We start from the raw sequence: 17386 nt of genomic DNA on the forward strand, positions 1-17386 counted from the left end.
GCACATGACCCCCAGCACAGCCCACTCATGCCTCCAAGCACCACCCTACAGACCGAGAGACCAAACTACGAAAGTCAGTATGATCAGTCTGGCAGTGAGGGGCATTTGAGGAACGTGTTTGAGGAGTTTGCCAAGCTAGAGGACCTTTGTGAGGCGGGCTGAAGGTAAGATATTGGTGGTTATAAAAGAGAGTTGGATGTTGGTGGTAGAATATCAAAAAGGCAGACATGAGAAGAGATACCAACTGGAGGTGAGAGTTAGAGGTTGGAGGGAGAGTATTGAGAAGGTTTTAGGAACTGGTAACATTTGGAGGGAGAGATATTGAGCCAGTGGAGGAAATGGTCATCTGGTGTGAAGGAGGTAAGGAGGTTAGAGTAGAATAGAACTATTACAATCTGGGGGCTGGGGGGGTTGGGGAAAAACTAGAGGGAATGATAAACCAATTCAACCAGAGAAGGCAGTCTGAGTTTATGTGACCCTCATAGTTATTAAGAGCAGGTAGATCCTGGCAGATCTGGTTACTCAAGGGTAGACTACAGAGGCAGGGGTACAATCTCAGTGAGGGAAGGGAGGTTTTTTCAGGGACAAGCAAGCGGGGAATGTTCTGGGGACCACAACCCAAGAATACGGAGGTGGTCATGAAAGCGCAGGGTCCTCAAGCTTGTTCTCTGGACACGGAGAGTGAAGCTTTGTGGAAAAAGATCCAACAGTACCATAAATCTGTGGAGGTGCCTTCAGACTGTTACTATCCCAGGGTAAGTGGGCCTCAGGGCGTGCAACCCAGGCACAGAAGAAAATGGGATTGGAACCCCAAAAATCCACAACCCAAAGAGAAAGACAGGGGTAAACCACTGGATGAAAGTGTTGGGCCAAGACGAACCCAGAACTTGGTAACAGACTCTTTCATCAGAACACGATTTATCATTGGGGAATTATCCTGATGCCTTTTTTGTTGTATAAATAAAACCTTGTCATCTTGAAAGTATTTTCCTTGTGTCTGCCTCCATGTGCTCCCGCTCTTGCTGCCCATGCCAGTACATACATGTCTGCATACTATTGCCTGCACACAATTTAAATAATATACAAAATACATAGAAGTGTCCTCCTAAGGCAGAGCAGATAACCATACTTGATATTACCATAAAAACTGGACCTCTGAAGAATTTCTCCCAACCAGTCCGGATGATATTATAAATATCTACTTAACTCCTTGTGCGCTTCGCTAACACACACAGAAATAGCTGCGCCTACTGGAGATGACTTGATTACTGCCAACAGGACAACACCTTTCCAATCCCCAGCATTGCTTTAAGAAATTCTTTTCTTAGATACTGAAGTATTTTTCTTCAATTGAAGTTATCCAAGGCTCGGTCCACCTGAATGCTTTCATTTGTATAATGAAAAGCACTAGGCTGTAAAAGAGGGGTTTCAGAGACATGGAGTTATTTTATCGCAATAGTCATGATTGATATATGACACTACACCCAAAGTTTTAAGAAGGGTAACCCCGCCAATTAAGGGGGGGAGAGCAATCCAATTTATATTAAAATAGTTAAGACAATTAAACCGGTGCTGTTCTCTAGTGTTTTCTTTCCTATTCTTCATACTGATCATGCCTGTCGCTGGGTGAGGGCCTTGGCATGGCGATTGACTCCAAAGGTTATGTTCTGGGCCCCCTCCCTTTTCCAGTTGTATCATTCCTTTTGCTGGCACTGATCTTTTTTTAGACTGCCATGCCGCTTTGCATAGACTATAGTCAGACCTTTGTGCCATCCTCAGGCTGTTTTTTGTTATTTGATGTAGTGTTCGTCTAGTTCCAAGTAGCGGCGTAGTAGCATACTCACAGCCTTTATCATAGGAGCAACATCTTAACTGTGAGGTGTTGCTCATGGAGCAGTTTGGGGTGCACGTCTGGTTTAGAGATACTAAACTCATAAGGCGAAGGAGCTGGAGGAGGTTTATTTGGGACATTGTAAATCTGCGAACTGGACAATTGACCTGAGCACATTTACATCCTGCCTAGGTATTCTTCTCCGAGGTCCTCTGTGCATTGGGGCTTGGCATGGGCACAGCCACTTATGCTCACACCTTGCTCTTCCTCTCCCACGAATTCTGGAAGGTTCCCAAACACAGCAAGGCTCTCCACATACAGGAGAAGATGACAGTCTTGGAATCACAGTATCGCAGTCCCTTTATCCTGATATCCACATCCTGAGACTGTTCGGATTAGTTTACACAGTTGCTGTTTACAAAATCTGGCACAACGGAGCTGTCACATTCCATCTGGTCTACCACTCCCTTCACAGGTGTGGGTTAGTCCTTAATGACATTTCTGGCATCACCTCAGCAGCAGTCACAAACTCAACAAACATCTTCATTGGCAACTTCAATCTTTCAGGTACCCTAGCCACTAAAATGCAAGGGTGCACTCTTCCGCCTCAAGGACTCAATGGGCATAACCAACACATACTAAACTCCACCCACATCAGAGGAAACATAAATAACCTGTGTCCCCCGTGTGCACTGAAGAGACCATGTTGCCATCCCTATCCCCGATTCACATTACCTCCATTCCAAGAAGGGGCAGGGTCATCCCACCATGTCCTCAAATCATTCCTTCATGGACATCCTTTGGAGGCACTAGAACACAAACTACCAACTCTTACCAACTCCACAGGCCTCAACGTCGACACTCTCTTATCACCTCTCATCTAAACAATAATGGAACTGTTTGATACCTTGCCCTCTTATAAATAAGTCACATCATGGTTGAACCGACTGCCCCATGGTGCACGGAAGGACTAACCAATAATCAGCACACTATTCAGTCACTCAGTAATCTCTGATGTAAAAGGCATAGGCACGAAGACCTCCTCTCCCTCAGGCCCCATGCATTACACACCGATCTCTCATCATCAAAGCCAAAGTTGCATATTACTCATCAACTATCTTGGCAGCTGTCAACACCTCTAAAGTTCTCTTCATGGAAGTCAAGCATGCCAAAGAGCACCAACGGTGCCAGAGATGAAGAGTGGTGGCCAGAGGAAAGACACAGGAGGCGGTGCAGAGAATGAGCCAGAAGGCTGGGGCACGAAGAAGATAGGAGGCTGCAGGAGCGACCCAGGTGCCCGGGGAGAGAAAGACCCAGGAGGCTGCGAAGGAAAGGGTCTCAGCAGGTTGGTGAGAAAAAGACACAGTAGGCTAAGAAGAGAAAGACCCAAAGGCGTACAGAGAGAGAGAGAGGCCCAGGAGGCTGTGCAGAGAGAAACAATACATTTGGTGAGAGAGAGAAGACCCTGTGGACTGGTGAGAAATACACAGGAAGATAAAGAGAGAGCTATACTCAGGAGGCTTGAGAGAGAGAGAGAGGGCAAGAGACCCAAGAGGCTGTGAAAGAGAGAAACAGAGAAAGAGAGCGATAGAGAGAGAAAAAGAGAGAGAGGCGAGAGAGCAAAACGGTCCTTCTTCCCTACAATGTGTGCTGCAGTCTTCCTTCCTTCATGGTCGGATTTCCGTCTAGGATATACTACTTAACATACTGTTCGCCTATGCAAGAATACATTGTAGCTCCTGTTTTTCATCATTTTGCTACATTATGAACATTTATATACAAAAACATGTTCCCGTCATGCTCTCCCTATTTCATTCATTCTCCTCATATTTTTATCTGGTCCAGTAATTCCCGTTAAACCCTGTTTTCCATAATTCTGCATTATGTGCATCGAGCCTTAGCCTGCATGGGCTTTTTGACAGACAGTCAACAGCTGGTGAGCCACTTTGTGTGCTCTGCCAGAGCTACTCAGTGACGCAACACTGCTAGATTGAGCTCTATAATCTATTTTTAGCACAGGCCACATTCCTTTCGGAGGAGAGCCTGCTTCTGTCGTGCGTTGAGATTTTAAAACTAAGTAGAATGTAACATTTATACGTTTATTCAGCTAATAGTTATTTACAACTTACATTTAAATAATAACTGCTTTCTTTTTAGTGCCCCTCCTCCCCCATGGTCTCTTGTATTTCCTAGAAACACTTAAAAGAAGTCTTGCTTAATAATTGTAAAGCACTTGGGAATGAAGGAAGTCGCTAGCTCCTTCCCAACCTTCCCCCTTTCATTGCTTCTACAGTAACAAACTCATCCCCACCTGACATATCTACAACCCCAGAAATATTAGATTGAGTTTTGCTGTTTATTGTATGGCAAGGTGTTTTAGATCCCCCAATTGATACCATCATCTTTGCACTATTAGGGACTATATTGACACAACATCAGAGACCCAATTGGCACGTGCAGAAGAGGGCTAAGAAGAACACGATCACAGGAACTAGTATTTTTACTGCTGCACCCAGCCATGACGGGACCTAATCAAAGGCAAGGGATAGCCAATCCTTGTTCTAGACTCCACCTTCTTTCTTCATTTGAACACCTACATTGTGCACCGCCTTGATGATGTGGGATAGGGACCCATTCTCAGCATCCTCCGGGGGTATACAAGTGCAGCAGCTGCTTGTACCCCAGGAGCCAAAAAAGATGAAAAGAAAGTCTCTGCGGAGCTAAAAAGTCGATACTCATTAGGTATTCTTCTGAGCAGTGCGGAAGACTCCCCATGAGACATAGTTTGATCGCTTCTTTCTTCCCCGCTGTTGAAATTGTCCTTTTTCCTGGCAGCATACCAAATTCTTGTGTGATCTCCAAGTTTCTTTCTGCTTTTTTAGGTGCTGTAGCGGCGGCTGGCACCATGACAGGCATTTCTTCTCCCTTCATGTGTTCTTCAGGGATTACTAGTGGTACTGAGTGCAGGGTGGCCAATAAATGCTTACCCCTCCATGAGGGTGCGAGGGGCAAGTAGGCTTGTTGGCCACAAACCCAGTAGTAATCCATTACCGTTGCCATACCTTTCGTCATATCAGGCATCACAAGAGTGTGGTTGAACTGTGTGTTTGCGCCAACAGGAACGGTTCCTTCATTGCTAAAACAAAGTTCAAAGTCTAGGTCTCTATGTATTCGCATTGGCTTCTCCATTGTTGCAGTGCATGTCATCCTTGTGATTTATTGTGATATTTGCGCACACACAGTCTCTATTTGGGCTATTGCACCTCTGCTGTACTCGATTAGTCCATATGCCAAGCACCTCACTGTGAGGCACTGCAATTTGTCGTTGACATTTGAGTAACCTCCCAAGGAAAAACATGGTACTTGTAGACACTTGCAGTATTTTGTTTTGCCATTGCATAATGCTGGATCTAGATCAATGCTTCTCAACTGCACACTATGTGCCTGGAATGTGCCCTTTATCCCCATAGTGCAAGATGTACCAGGCATTGTGCCTCTGTAATTGGGGCTGGATGTGGAACTAAAACCTTAGGAGCCCCTGATGCGTGCAGGATAAGTGCACACACACCTAACAGCTTTCATTAATTATATTCCTTCCTGTAATGTGCATATCAGAGTACCAGCTATTGGACGATTCTGGTTACTAAATATCAGAAATGAAATCAAAGCCCAACCCCTTATATAAATCATACGTCCTTCGTACTTCCCGTTTCATTCGTTTAAGAAAACATGTAGGGGTGGGCCCGCAAAAAGTGAGCCATTTTGTATTTTATTTTTTTACATATTCTTATTAGCATTATTTTCCAACTGTCCCCCCCTTTATATGGCACCCCGTATAACAGACATACCGTCATCCACTCCAACAACCACGACCAGTGTCCTACAAAACTATATAATACTTAAGATATATTATTCATAATTCCTAGAAAAAATTACTTTTATCTTAATCGTATCCCTACATAAAAGAGAGGTTTGAACACGTTGGTCAGGCATCCTTGCTTATTCCTGGAGAGGAGAAAAAAGGTTATCAGGAAAGAGAGGAAGAAAAAGAGATGGAGAAAGAGGAGAGAAAGTAAGAGAAAGAAGGAGAAGGAGGGGGGAGAAAGAGGGAGAAAGAGAGAGAGAAAGGGAGAGCGAGAAGGAGACCCTTTTCCCACCAGGGCCGACCGGGTTCTGGACCTTAAAAAATTGAAAAATCCAAAACTTTTAAAAAGGTAAAAAATAAAAGAACAAGAAAAAATGAAAAAAGAAAAGAAAGAAAAAAGACAAAACCAGGCATGTACCACTGTACACCATCCTGGCATGGATCCTTAAAAATAAAATAAAATCTTCTTTGGCTATGTCCTCACTTTGTTGATTGAGCTTTGCCTTGTCTCAGGTGCTCTTCGAACATCCAAGAGATGCACCCAATATTTTAACTCCTTCACACAGATGGCGACAGGAGTACAGAACACCACCACATATGGACCTTCAAACCTGGGGCGGATCAGTTCCCCAGGTAACAATGGTCCAGATGTAACATGAGCAATGCTGTGTATAGAACTGTAGCCTATCTTCCTACAGGGGTGGTCACTATTTCTCACCCCCTTTACCGCGCCCCACTACTGCCCGTATGTGCCTCCGTCCCATTTCCTGGTCAATTATTGATGACCCATCAACACATACTATGTCTCCTTCTGTCAATACATGAGTTGTTCATCATAGTGGGAAAATAAATAAAACTCCTGTGTATAATCCGGAGTTGCTAAAACAGGGGCTGTGCAAATAGCTTCTTTTATGTCCTCAAATTGTCTAATCATTTCTTCAGTCCATTCCAATTTACTTTTAAGTCCTCTGTTCTTCCCTGAGACTTTGTAACAGCTTCCTTGTGTAGACTGCGTAGTCTAGGATTCATGCCCTACAATAATTACATAATCCCCAAAACGACTGCATATCTTTGACAGTGCTGGGCCTAGGAGTGGAGCGTACTGCCGGTGCCCTTTCTGGTAATATTCTTTTTCCATTTGCAGAAATGAGTTGTCCTAAGTATAGTACCTCCTGTTGGCCGTATTGTAGCTTCTTTTTATCTGCCTTGTACCCTTTGTGAGCCAGCAATTGCAATAATGCAACAGAACCCCTCCTGCACGGATGTTCATTTTCACTACATACCAACCAATCTTCCACGTACTGGTTGATTGTGCTAGGAACCTGACTTCAACATAATCTGTACTGGGGTCACATCTCTCAGTAACCCAACATCCTGTGGATTAACAGTCCATAATTCTGATGGCACATATCGCATGTCCCCCTCAAAAAATAAAGACGGGGTCACCACTGCCATCAGGGGGCACTACCTTCCTATACCGCACCATGATATCACAGTGGATGCAGATTTCCCAAATAATCTCCCCATTTTACTCACTGTCCTCAAATAACTCCTCATCCGTCATATCCTTTAATTGTAGTGTCAGGTCTACACATAATACCACATAATGGCCGCTCGCATTCAACCTGGTCTGTTCCAATCAGGGCTACTCTTTTGTCTGACATTACCAGTCCTTGTAAATCTAATGACAATATTGTCCCTGCCAACATCTCGAGTGGCAGCATGTATCGGAAAATAAAATCTGTGGGCACTCGCCAACATTTTGTCGCAATTTGAGGCACTGCTTTTACTAATACCTTGATACCATAGAAAAATATATCTGTGACCACAGGAACCCCACGGACTACTGACTCCCTTGCCATTGCATTATTACCATTGCTCGAGCTACACACATTCCTGGAGTGGAACACACTACCCCTTGATCTGTGAATGATATGGTTATATTTAGTTTACTGAGCAGATCTCTACCCAACAAGTTAATAGGAGAACTCTCTGAATATAACAAGGGGGCTCGTACTACCTTCCCTCCCACTTTTAAATCCAGCTCCTCAGTGTATGGAACCGTAGAAACAGTCCCAGAGAATCAAGAGTTTTACCTGATAATGCAAGGTACCCCTCCATAATGCATGATTAAGTTGCACATGAATCTACCATAAATATACATTTCTTGTTTCCTATTTCCACCTCCACCAAGGGCTCCTCTTCAGGGCGTGCGGTTGTCAATAGGATTGGACACGCGAGTGCTCTCTGAGATGTCCTAATCTGAATATGTATTTGTCCCGGGGAATGAAAAAGGGCCGACCCCGCCATTGTAACTCCTTTAAATGGGGCGGCTGTTCCCCTGCCATTCTGTTTAACTGTGTTCCCTCACCCTGCTGTAGTTGTTGCCCACATTGCCCCTGCCTATCAGCCCCATAAGGGAACTGATTTTGACCCCCTTGCCCAAATTGTTGTTGTCCCATTCCTTGAGGCCCTAGGAATCCCTGGCCTGGAGGTGAAGGCCGATAATTAAAACCCATCCCAAGCCTATTCCTGCACTCCCTTGCGAAATACCTCCATCTCCCGCAATACCGGCACTGTGATGTTTCCAATCCTCCTCTCCGGGGCCTTATCCACCCAAAGCCTGCTGCTCTTGATCCTCGAAATCCTCCTCTTCCCCTTGGTGCTCCTTCATACTACCATACTATCAGTGTGGGTTGGGGTACTGTGCCTCCTCCAACATATTATCCATGTCCTTCTTCATTCCATAGTGCCGCAATTGTGGCATTCACAATTTGTTGAGTCTCTCCTGTCCTTTCCCCCTGAGCCGGTGCCGTCACTAGTGCTTGGACGACAACTTTATTTAGTTTCTTTTCCACTAGTTTGGCCTTGTCCGTTTGCCACTTCTGGGCTGTCTCCCTGTCCCGCTCCTTGATTCTCTTACTATTGTGGACTATTATACTTTGTATCTCTGCCCACCCTTTGACTTCAATTCCCACAATGTTATCTAGTGCCTTCTGGACCTCTTTTGGTAATCCCCTCTTTACGATAAAATAGAAAACTGGTGCCAAATGTTCCCATTGCCCTCCTGTCTCAATTCTCCACATTTCCTGTAACTTAAGAATAGACCTAACTGGGCCCTCATCATCACCCATTGTACACTACATTAAAGAATGTAAGTCAGCGGTATCTGGGTACATCCTCCGTAGGGCATCCCATACCCTTGCCCTTACCTCATTAAAGGCTGCTCTATCATGTTCATTATCTGCAAGACTTATCCCAGAGTAATCAGCCCTTGTCCATATGTCCCCAGCCTGGTCCTCAACTATAGCAACCAGTGCATCTTTAAGGTCTCCTGGTGCTAAGGCCCTGCTGTTCGTTTTTCAAATTCATAGCTCTAATTACCAGGAGAGCTTTCATCACATTATTTTGTCAATTTGCGGCGATGGCACATACTGCGTTATCCCTACTCCTTTATGTATAAGAGGCATCTGCCTGTCTATTTTGTCTTCTACACCTTTTTTGTTCTGATTTCGTACTACCATTAAATCCGGTATATTTCTTGGTCTGTCCCTCCCCACTACCTATTGTGGCAGGGACAGGTTTCTCGCCTCCTCCTCTCCTTGATCTCCTTCTTGGCTGCCTTTTCATTATTTCTACCACCTTCATCTTCCCCTCCATTATCCCTTCCTTGTTCTACTTCTTGTCCCAGGACCGTCCATACCTTCTGCCCATCATCTTTTTCAACACAAACATTTCTTGTTGCCCCAGGGTTGAATCTAACCAAAAAATCTCCCTATTTTCTGCACCGGTACCCTTATTTCTGGTGATTCTTCTTCAGGTTCTTGCAATCTGACTAACCTTTCCCGCAATGCTCTTAACTATTGTGGACTCTCTGGGTACATTGATGCTACTGGCATATTAGCGCTTGTGGATGGGTTATATGGAGGTGGAGGTGCAAAAGCTCTTGAGTACCCCCCAGTTGTTAATCCTGATAATTCTGTTGACACTCTCTCTACCACTGGAGTCGTATAGAGTCGGTTTGTATACCCTACTGCAGGTTTAGGTGTTACAGGGTCTATACCCTTACATTGAATCTCTTTTTCACCTACCTGATCTTCCATATCCTTGAATAATTCCCAGAGATCTAAAATCTCTTTTCTTTTTTTTTGTGTGGAATTTCTTTCCTTTATATTTTGCTGCTAAAAAGATGGACATTTTTTCTATCATGTTTCTGTTATGGGAGCCCTGCTCTGGCCAGGAGCAGGTCATACCTCCTTCCTTTGTTTCTACTATCCATTGTTTGTGGTACTTGTCTATCCTGTCATAATACAGTGGCAGTACCCTATGCATGTGTTTGATTGGAGGTTCTTCCCCCATAATGTTGTGCGCGTCCCTAATGCTTCACTTAGAGCCAGGACTAAGAGCATTCTGCATTTTCAGTTTAAATTAGTAATCAACATGAAAATGATATCCAAATTATGGTTAATAATTGCGATATGCACTTTAACACAAATGTTATATGTTGGGATGCAGTATTAGACGTTATGTTATGCGGTGCAGTGTTATGGTACGAAATGTTGGGCAGTCTTGGGCTGTATTGTGTTGTGTTATGCAGCTCTAGGGCAACTTCCACGAGCAAACACAATTTTGTTAAGTGTTATCATGTTCCCTAAATGTATGACTATATTAATAATCACACTACATATTAACCTATATTAAAAAGTCATTAGTATAAACATAAATCATTGTCTCCCCCCTTTTTCATCTAACAAATCCTTAATCCTTACAGTTTAATACATAAAATTATAGTTGACGTATATTATATGCACAGTTACCAGTGAATGGGCCAACTTCCTTCAAATGTTTACAGCATGAGCACATCAATGAGATACAGACTTGAAATTGCTTTAATTCTCTCTTCCTTTGAAACCATTTAAGTGAAACTAAAACTACCTGAATGATGTCCCCCTCTCTCTGGTGTTCAGCCATTGGCCAAGTGAAACTCTGGGAGATCCACCGCCAAACGTTCCGGACCATCATGGCCAAGAACTCACGGCAGCGGCGGCAGGATACGCTGAGGCTCCTCAAAGAGTGAGTGTGTGTAATACGTCTGTCTAGGAAAGTGCATACATCCGCGCAAAGGCTGCAGTTGCTAAGCTTTAGCCATAAGAGGCCTGATTTACAAAAGTGTTTTTCAATGGGAAAATCACAGTGTAAAATGGTTTGTGAATCAGGTCAGAGAGCTCTGCGAACCTGAACATGTTGGGGTCTGATGAGTGGGATTTCCAAAGCCACCTCTATGTGGAGGGACTTGCATGGCAAAGTCTCTTATAAAATTGAAAAGGTCATTATAATTCTAAATTGCTTTTGTGAATTGCATGGTCCACATTGTAACCCCAGGCAGTGGAAGAGAGGCACAGGCCACCTGCACCATGTGAAGTGCGACAAGTGTAATGCTTTAGTATTGAATGGCTCCCTTTCGGGAAATGGAACTGGCCCATCAGGGATGTGGGCCCTGTCGCCCCTGTCCTGAGGCCCACAGATGCAAACCACCTCATTAATATTCATGAGGCATGCTATGCTCCCCTCATTGCGCACACCTCCCTTGCAGTCACCCCATTCGTCCATTGAACACAGGGAAGTGGACTGCTTCATTTGTGGAAAGAGCAGCTTGATTTGCATATGAAATGTCCAATTTTGTGAAGGTACAGAGGACCTTTTAAGTACAAACTAAATTTATTTTTTATTTATTTTATTTATTTGCATTTATAAAGCACACAACAGCCCTTGGGCACCGTGGCGCTGTTACAGAAGGATTACTTAGTTGCATAAGTGCTTGAAACGAGATATAGGTTGCCAGCCCCATGTTGCAGGGCAGCGGCATACTTAGTTACATAAGTGCTTGCAAAAAACAACATACAAGTTGCTTAACCCCATGATGCAAGGCGGCAGCAGCATACAAATGCAATGATGTGAGAAGGGCTTTAAGTGGGCTGGGGTTAGTCTCCAAAAACTGCTCACGTGCCATCTCTGCGCAGTGCCCCAATATGTCCCCTCAGTCCCCCACAAATCTTATCTCGCACATGTGTAGGTTTCACCAACAGTGGTGCACCTTGAGTCAACATAAGGACCAGATGCTCACATGGTCCTAACATCACCAGGCGGGTGCTGGACTCTCACTGGTTCAATGACAACCTGAGCACTGAGTGACAGATCAATCAGTGCCAGCATCCAGTGCGTCCACTGCCTTCGTACGTTACCCATTCAGTCACAGGCAAAGCGCGCGACTGGCTGGGGCACAGAATCAGCTGTTGCTAGTCAGCACTCAGAGAACTCCATTCGTGATCGTCAGTATCATGTGCTTTCTAGTACAAACAATGACCAGGGTGTTTGTTATCGGCAGAGGATTTAAAATGGGTGACTACTGTTGGGTGGCCGGAGAAACAGCACCGAGTGGGTAATGGCGATTGGCTATTCTTAGTGGGATGTACATTGTGAAGTGTAACTGATCTTGTGCTTAGAAATCCCCCCTCATGCCATGCAATTCACAAAAACATTTTCACTAACCACGAGCCGTAACTGTTAACTTTGTCAATGCTACACTATAATTTAGTAGACCTATTGACAAACTCAACAGACCATGGTCTACTAGATTATAGTGCAGTATTGACAAGGTCAACAGACCATGGTCTACTAGATTATAGTGTAGTATTGCCAAGGTCAACAGACCATGGTCTACTAGATTATAGTGCAGTATTGACAAGGTCAACAGACCATGGTCTACTAGATTATAGTGCAGTATTGACAAGGTCAACAGACCATGGTCTACTAGATTATAGTGCAGTATTGACTAGGTCAACAGACCATGGTCTACTAGATTATAGTGCAGTATTGACAAGGTCAACAGACCATGGTCTACTAGATTATAGTGTAGTATTGACTAGGTCAACAGACCATGGTCTACTAGATTATAGTGTAGTATTGCCAAGGTCAACAGACCATGGTCTACTAGATTATAGTGCAGTATTAACAAAGTCAGACTATGGTCTACTATATAGTGTAGTATTGACAAAGTCAACAGACCATGGTCCACTAGATTATAGTGTAGTACAAAGTCAGACCATGGTCTACTATATAGTGTAATATTGACAAGGTCAACAGACCATGGTCTGCTAGATTATAGTGTAGTATTGACAAAGTCAACAGACCATGGTCTACTAGATTATAGTGTAGTATTGACAAAGTCAACAGACCATGGTCTACTAGATTATAGTGCAGTATTGACAAGGTCAACAGACCATGGTCTACTAGATTATAGTGCAGTACAAAGTCAGACCATGATCTACTATATAGTGTAATATTGACAAGGTCAACAGACCATGGTCTACTAGATTATAGTGTAGTATTGACAAAGTCAACAGACCATGGTCTACTAGATTATAGTGTAATATTGACAAGGTCAACAGACCATGGTCTACTAGATTATAGTGCAGTACAAAGTCAGACCATGATCTACTATATAGTGTAATATTGACAAGGTCAACAGACCATGGTCTACTAGATTATAGTGTAGTATTGACAAAGTCAACAGACCATGGTCTACTAGATTATAGTGTAATATTGACAAGGTCAACAGACCATGGTCTACTAGATTATAGTGTAATATTGACAAGGTCAACAGACCATGGTCTACTAGATTATAGTGTAGTATTGACAAAGTGAACAGACCATGGTCTGCTAGATTGTAGTGTAGTATTGACAAAGTCAACAGACTATGGTCTACTAGATTATAGTGTAGTATTGACTAGGTCAACAGACCATGGTCTACTAGATTATAGTGTAGTATTGACAAAGTCAACAGACCATGGTCTACTAGATTATAGTGTAATATTGACAAGGTCAACAGACCATGGTCTACTAGATTATAGTGTAGTATTGACAAAGTGAACAGACCATGGTCTGCTAGATTGTAGTGTAGTATTGACAAAGTCAACAGACTATGGTCTACTAGATTATAGTGTAGTATTGACAAAGTCAACAGACCATGGTCTACTAGATTATAGTGTAGTATTGACAAGGTCAACAGACCATGGTCTACTAGATTATAGTGTAGTATTGACAAGGTCAACAGACCATGGTCTACTAGATTATAGTGTAGTATTGACAAAGTGAACAGACCATGGTCTGCTAGATTGTAGTGTAGTATTGACAAAGTCAACAGACCATGGTCTACTAGATTATAGTGTAGTACAAAGTCAGACCATGATCTACTATATAGTGTAGTATAGACAAAGTCAACAGACCATGGTCTACTAGATTATAGTGTAGTATTGACAAGGTCAACAGACCATGGTCTACTAGATTATAGTGTAGTATTGACAAGGTCAACAGACCATGGTCTACTAGATTATAGTGTAGTATTGACAAAGTGAACAGACCATGGTCTGCTAGATTGTAGTGTAGTATTGACAAAGTCAACAGACCATGGTCTACTAGATTATAGTGTGGTACAAAGTCAGACCATGATCAACTATATAGTGTAGTATAGACAAGGTCAACAGACCATGGTCTACTAGATTATAGTGTAGTACAAAGTCAGACCATGATCTACTATATAGTGTAGTATAGACAAGGTCAACAGACCATGGTCTACTAGATTATAGTGTAGTATTGACAAAGTGAACAGACCATGGTCTGCTAGATTGTAGTGTAGTATTGACAAAGTCAACAGACTATGGTCTACTAGATTATAGTGTAGTATTGACAAAGTGAACAGACCATGGTCTACTAGATTATAGTGCAGTATTGACAAGGTCAACAGACCATGGTCTACTAGATTATAGTGTAGTATAGACAAAGCCAACAGACCATGGTCTACTAGATTATAGTGTAGTATTGACAAGGTCAACAGACCATGGTCTACTAGATTATAGTGCAGTATTGACAAGGTCAACAGACCATGGTCTACTAGATGATAGTGTAGTATTGACAAGGTCAACAGACCATGGTCTACTAGATGATAGTGTAGTATTGACAAGGTCAACAGACCATGGTCTACTAGATGATAGTGTAGTGTTGACAAGGTCAACAGACCATGGTCTGCTAGATGATAGTGTAGTATTGACAAAGTGAACAGACCATGGTCTGCTAGATTGTAGTGTAGTATTGACAAAGTCAACAGACCATGGTCTACTAGATTATAGTGTAGTATTGACTAGGTCAACAGACCATGGTCTACTAGATTATAGTGTAGTATTGACAAACTCAACAGACCATGGTCTACTAGATTATAGTGTAATATTGACAAGGTCAACAGACCATGGTCTACTAGATTATAGTGTAGTATTGACAAAGTGAACAGACCATGGTCTGCTAGATTGTAGTGTAGTATTGACAAAGTCAACAGACTATGGTCTACTAGATTATAGTGTAGTATTGACAAAGTCAACAGACCATGGTCTACTAGATTATAGTGTAGTATTGACAAGGTCAACACTAACAGCTTGTGGTTAGTGAGCATGTTTTCCATGTTGCAATTTATTCACACTACAAAGAAATGTGTTTTTTCCAAATGTGTGGGTTTCCTCCTGCCCACTCCCCCCGCCTCCCCTCAAAAAAAGATATGTGTTGTTTGGGGCAGGCAGCTCTTGCCTAAGGCACTTGCCACCCCTGTTAGGTCCCACGCTGCACTCCTTACGCCACAGCTACTTGTTAGAAGCCCCTCCCTCGATTTCTCATCCCACTTAAAGCACAGGATAGATGACTATGGCTTTCATACATTTTTGCTGGTGTGCTCGAGTCAGCCTCCACAATCTTTGGAGCAGGTAAAAAGACACACACTGGTGCGGCAGTGACAGGAGTTGTCTTGCCAAAGTGTAGCCGTAGTTGAGTTAGCAGACGGGGGAGGCATCTGTGCAAGGGGTGACTCAAAGATGTATGTCGGTGGCAAGTGAATAGCAACTTTGCTGCCAGCTGCTCTGTCTATCGTGCAAGACCTGCCCGCTTGCAGGCCCCGCCCCTTTGAACCCCTCACTCACGCTAGCACAGTGTTGCCAACTTAGCGACTTTGTCGCTATATTTAGCGACAAACGGCAGTCCCCTAGCGACTTTCTTCATGGAAAGCGACTAGCGACTAATCTAGCTACTTTCATTGGTTTGAAGACGTACACTTTTTTCTATTGGTTTGGAGACTTGCAAGTTTCCAAACCAATAGAAAAGGGTGTATGTCAACAAAACAATAGCAGTACCCCCAATCAATGCACCCGTCCTTGTAGCCAGGCTCCAGCACAACAAGTCACGTCATGTCACTGATGCCCCCGTCCAGCCGCGAGAGGCACGAGAATGCTGCGAGATTATGCTAATTAGGCAGTGATGTCATTTAGCTACTTTTAGCTACTTTTAGGACAGCCTCTAGCTACTTTCCGGACTGAGGAGTTGGCAACACTGCGCTAGCAGTACACATTGCAAGGCAATACCTGGAAAGGGATGAATGGTGCTACTCAGCAAAAAAAACTCCTCAGGTACAAAGCAAGAGTATATTTAGAACATTAAACACGAAGAGGAAAGACCGGCGGAAAGCCCCTCATGCGAACGCCAACTAAAAGAAGACTGGTGAGCTAGGACTTTGTCTTGAATATGAGCTGAATGGCTATGGCTTTCATGCCCTGGTGGAGGGGTGGCGGACCTGGCTGGTAATGTTCCGCCAGCCCGAGCCAGGGAAGGCCCGAACGAAGCGAAGGCCTCAGCGAGGGATGTGGGCCGTTACCGAGACCTGACAGGCATTCGAACCACACGGTTAATCCGGGGTGTGAACGCCTTTCTCTTTTTCCTCCGTAGATTGACTGCCGCAAGCGATGGCAATCACTTAAGGGGAAAAAGAAAAACCAAGATGGCAGTCGCCATAGGGTAAATGGACTAAGTCCTTTTTGCATTTCTATGGCAGCAGCCGGAGTGGGAGGTGCGTCGGAACGAAGCATAAAGCTGTGGTCCTGCAGTTAAGTGGGGAGGACAGAAGGGGAAGGGGAACCGGAATCTATATGTATATAGACATTGTGATTAACAATGCCTATATTACTGATTAGCACCCAGGTGGGGAGAGCAACCAATCAGCTTCCTTGGATTCCTGGAACCCGATGGCTAATTCCCCCACCCCACCATCTTGCCTCAACCCTCCCTTTCCTATAAAATTTGCCATCCCTCCCACCCCCAGCCCCACTCACCTCATTTCTTCAGCAGCAGTGGCCTCTGCCGCTGCCGCGCTGCTGCTGTTTTTCCATGGCCTGCATGGAAATGGAAGAGGGGATCCGTATGGCGCCCCGCCTTCCTGGTCCATAGCGGCCATCTTACAAAAGTATGTTCATTCAATAAACTGGATGCCACGAGACGTCCCGTTCATTGAATCAAAATACAATACTCTTATCACTCTGGGTTTCCGGATTGGCTACGCTCTTTGGCCCCAGGCCGTTACCATCCATTCCAACCTGTGGAATTGGTGATTATTGCTTAATTATAACCATTGGAATGTTCAATTAGTATTCTCATTGCAATAGTTCTTAAAGCCTATAGATTGTTCAGACCACTAGATTCCAAGGCTACTAGCAGTGCGGGTGTACCTGCAGCCAACTCCCGTGGATCGCCCATGCTGATTAATGTACCAAATCTACCTGGGTGGTTGCAGGGAATTGTCTGCGGGATTAATAAATATCTAT

At 43.9% G+C, this 17386-nt stretch overlaps 1 protein-coding gene across 2 annotated transcripts in view; it reads left to right on the top strand.

Moving 5' to 3' along the window:
• The window catches only part of LOC138453056 (cGMP-dependent protein kinase 2-like), a 524549-nt gene that overhangs the window by 171902 nt on the left and 335261 nt on the right, over positions 1-17386 (top strand). For both annotated transcript variants that reach the window (XM_069605521.1, XM_069605520.1), the window contains exon 6: positions 10664-10769. In XM_069605521.1, the coding sequence (XP_069461622.1) occupies positions 10664-10769 (106 nt within the window). The remainder of the gene's footprint in view (positions 1-10663; positions 10770-17386) is intronic.

The sequence above is a fragment of the Ambystoma mexicanum genome, chromosome 4p, assembly GCF_040938575.1.
Source record: "Ambystoma mexicanum isolate Mex_15411 chromosome 4p, UKY_AmexF1_1, whole genome shotgun sequence".
Taxonomy (NCBI): Eukaryota; Metazoa; Chordata; class Amphibia; order Caudata; family Ambystomatidae; genus Ambystoma; species Ambystoma mexicanum.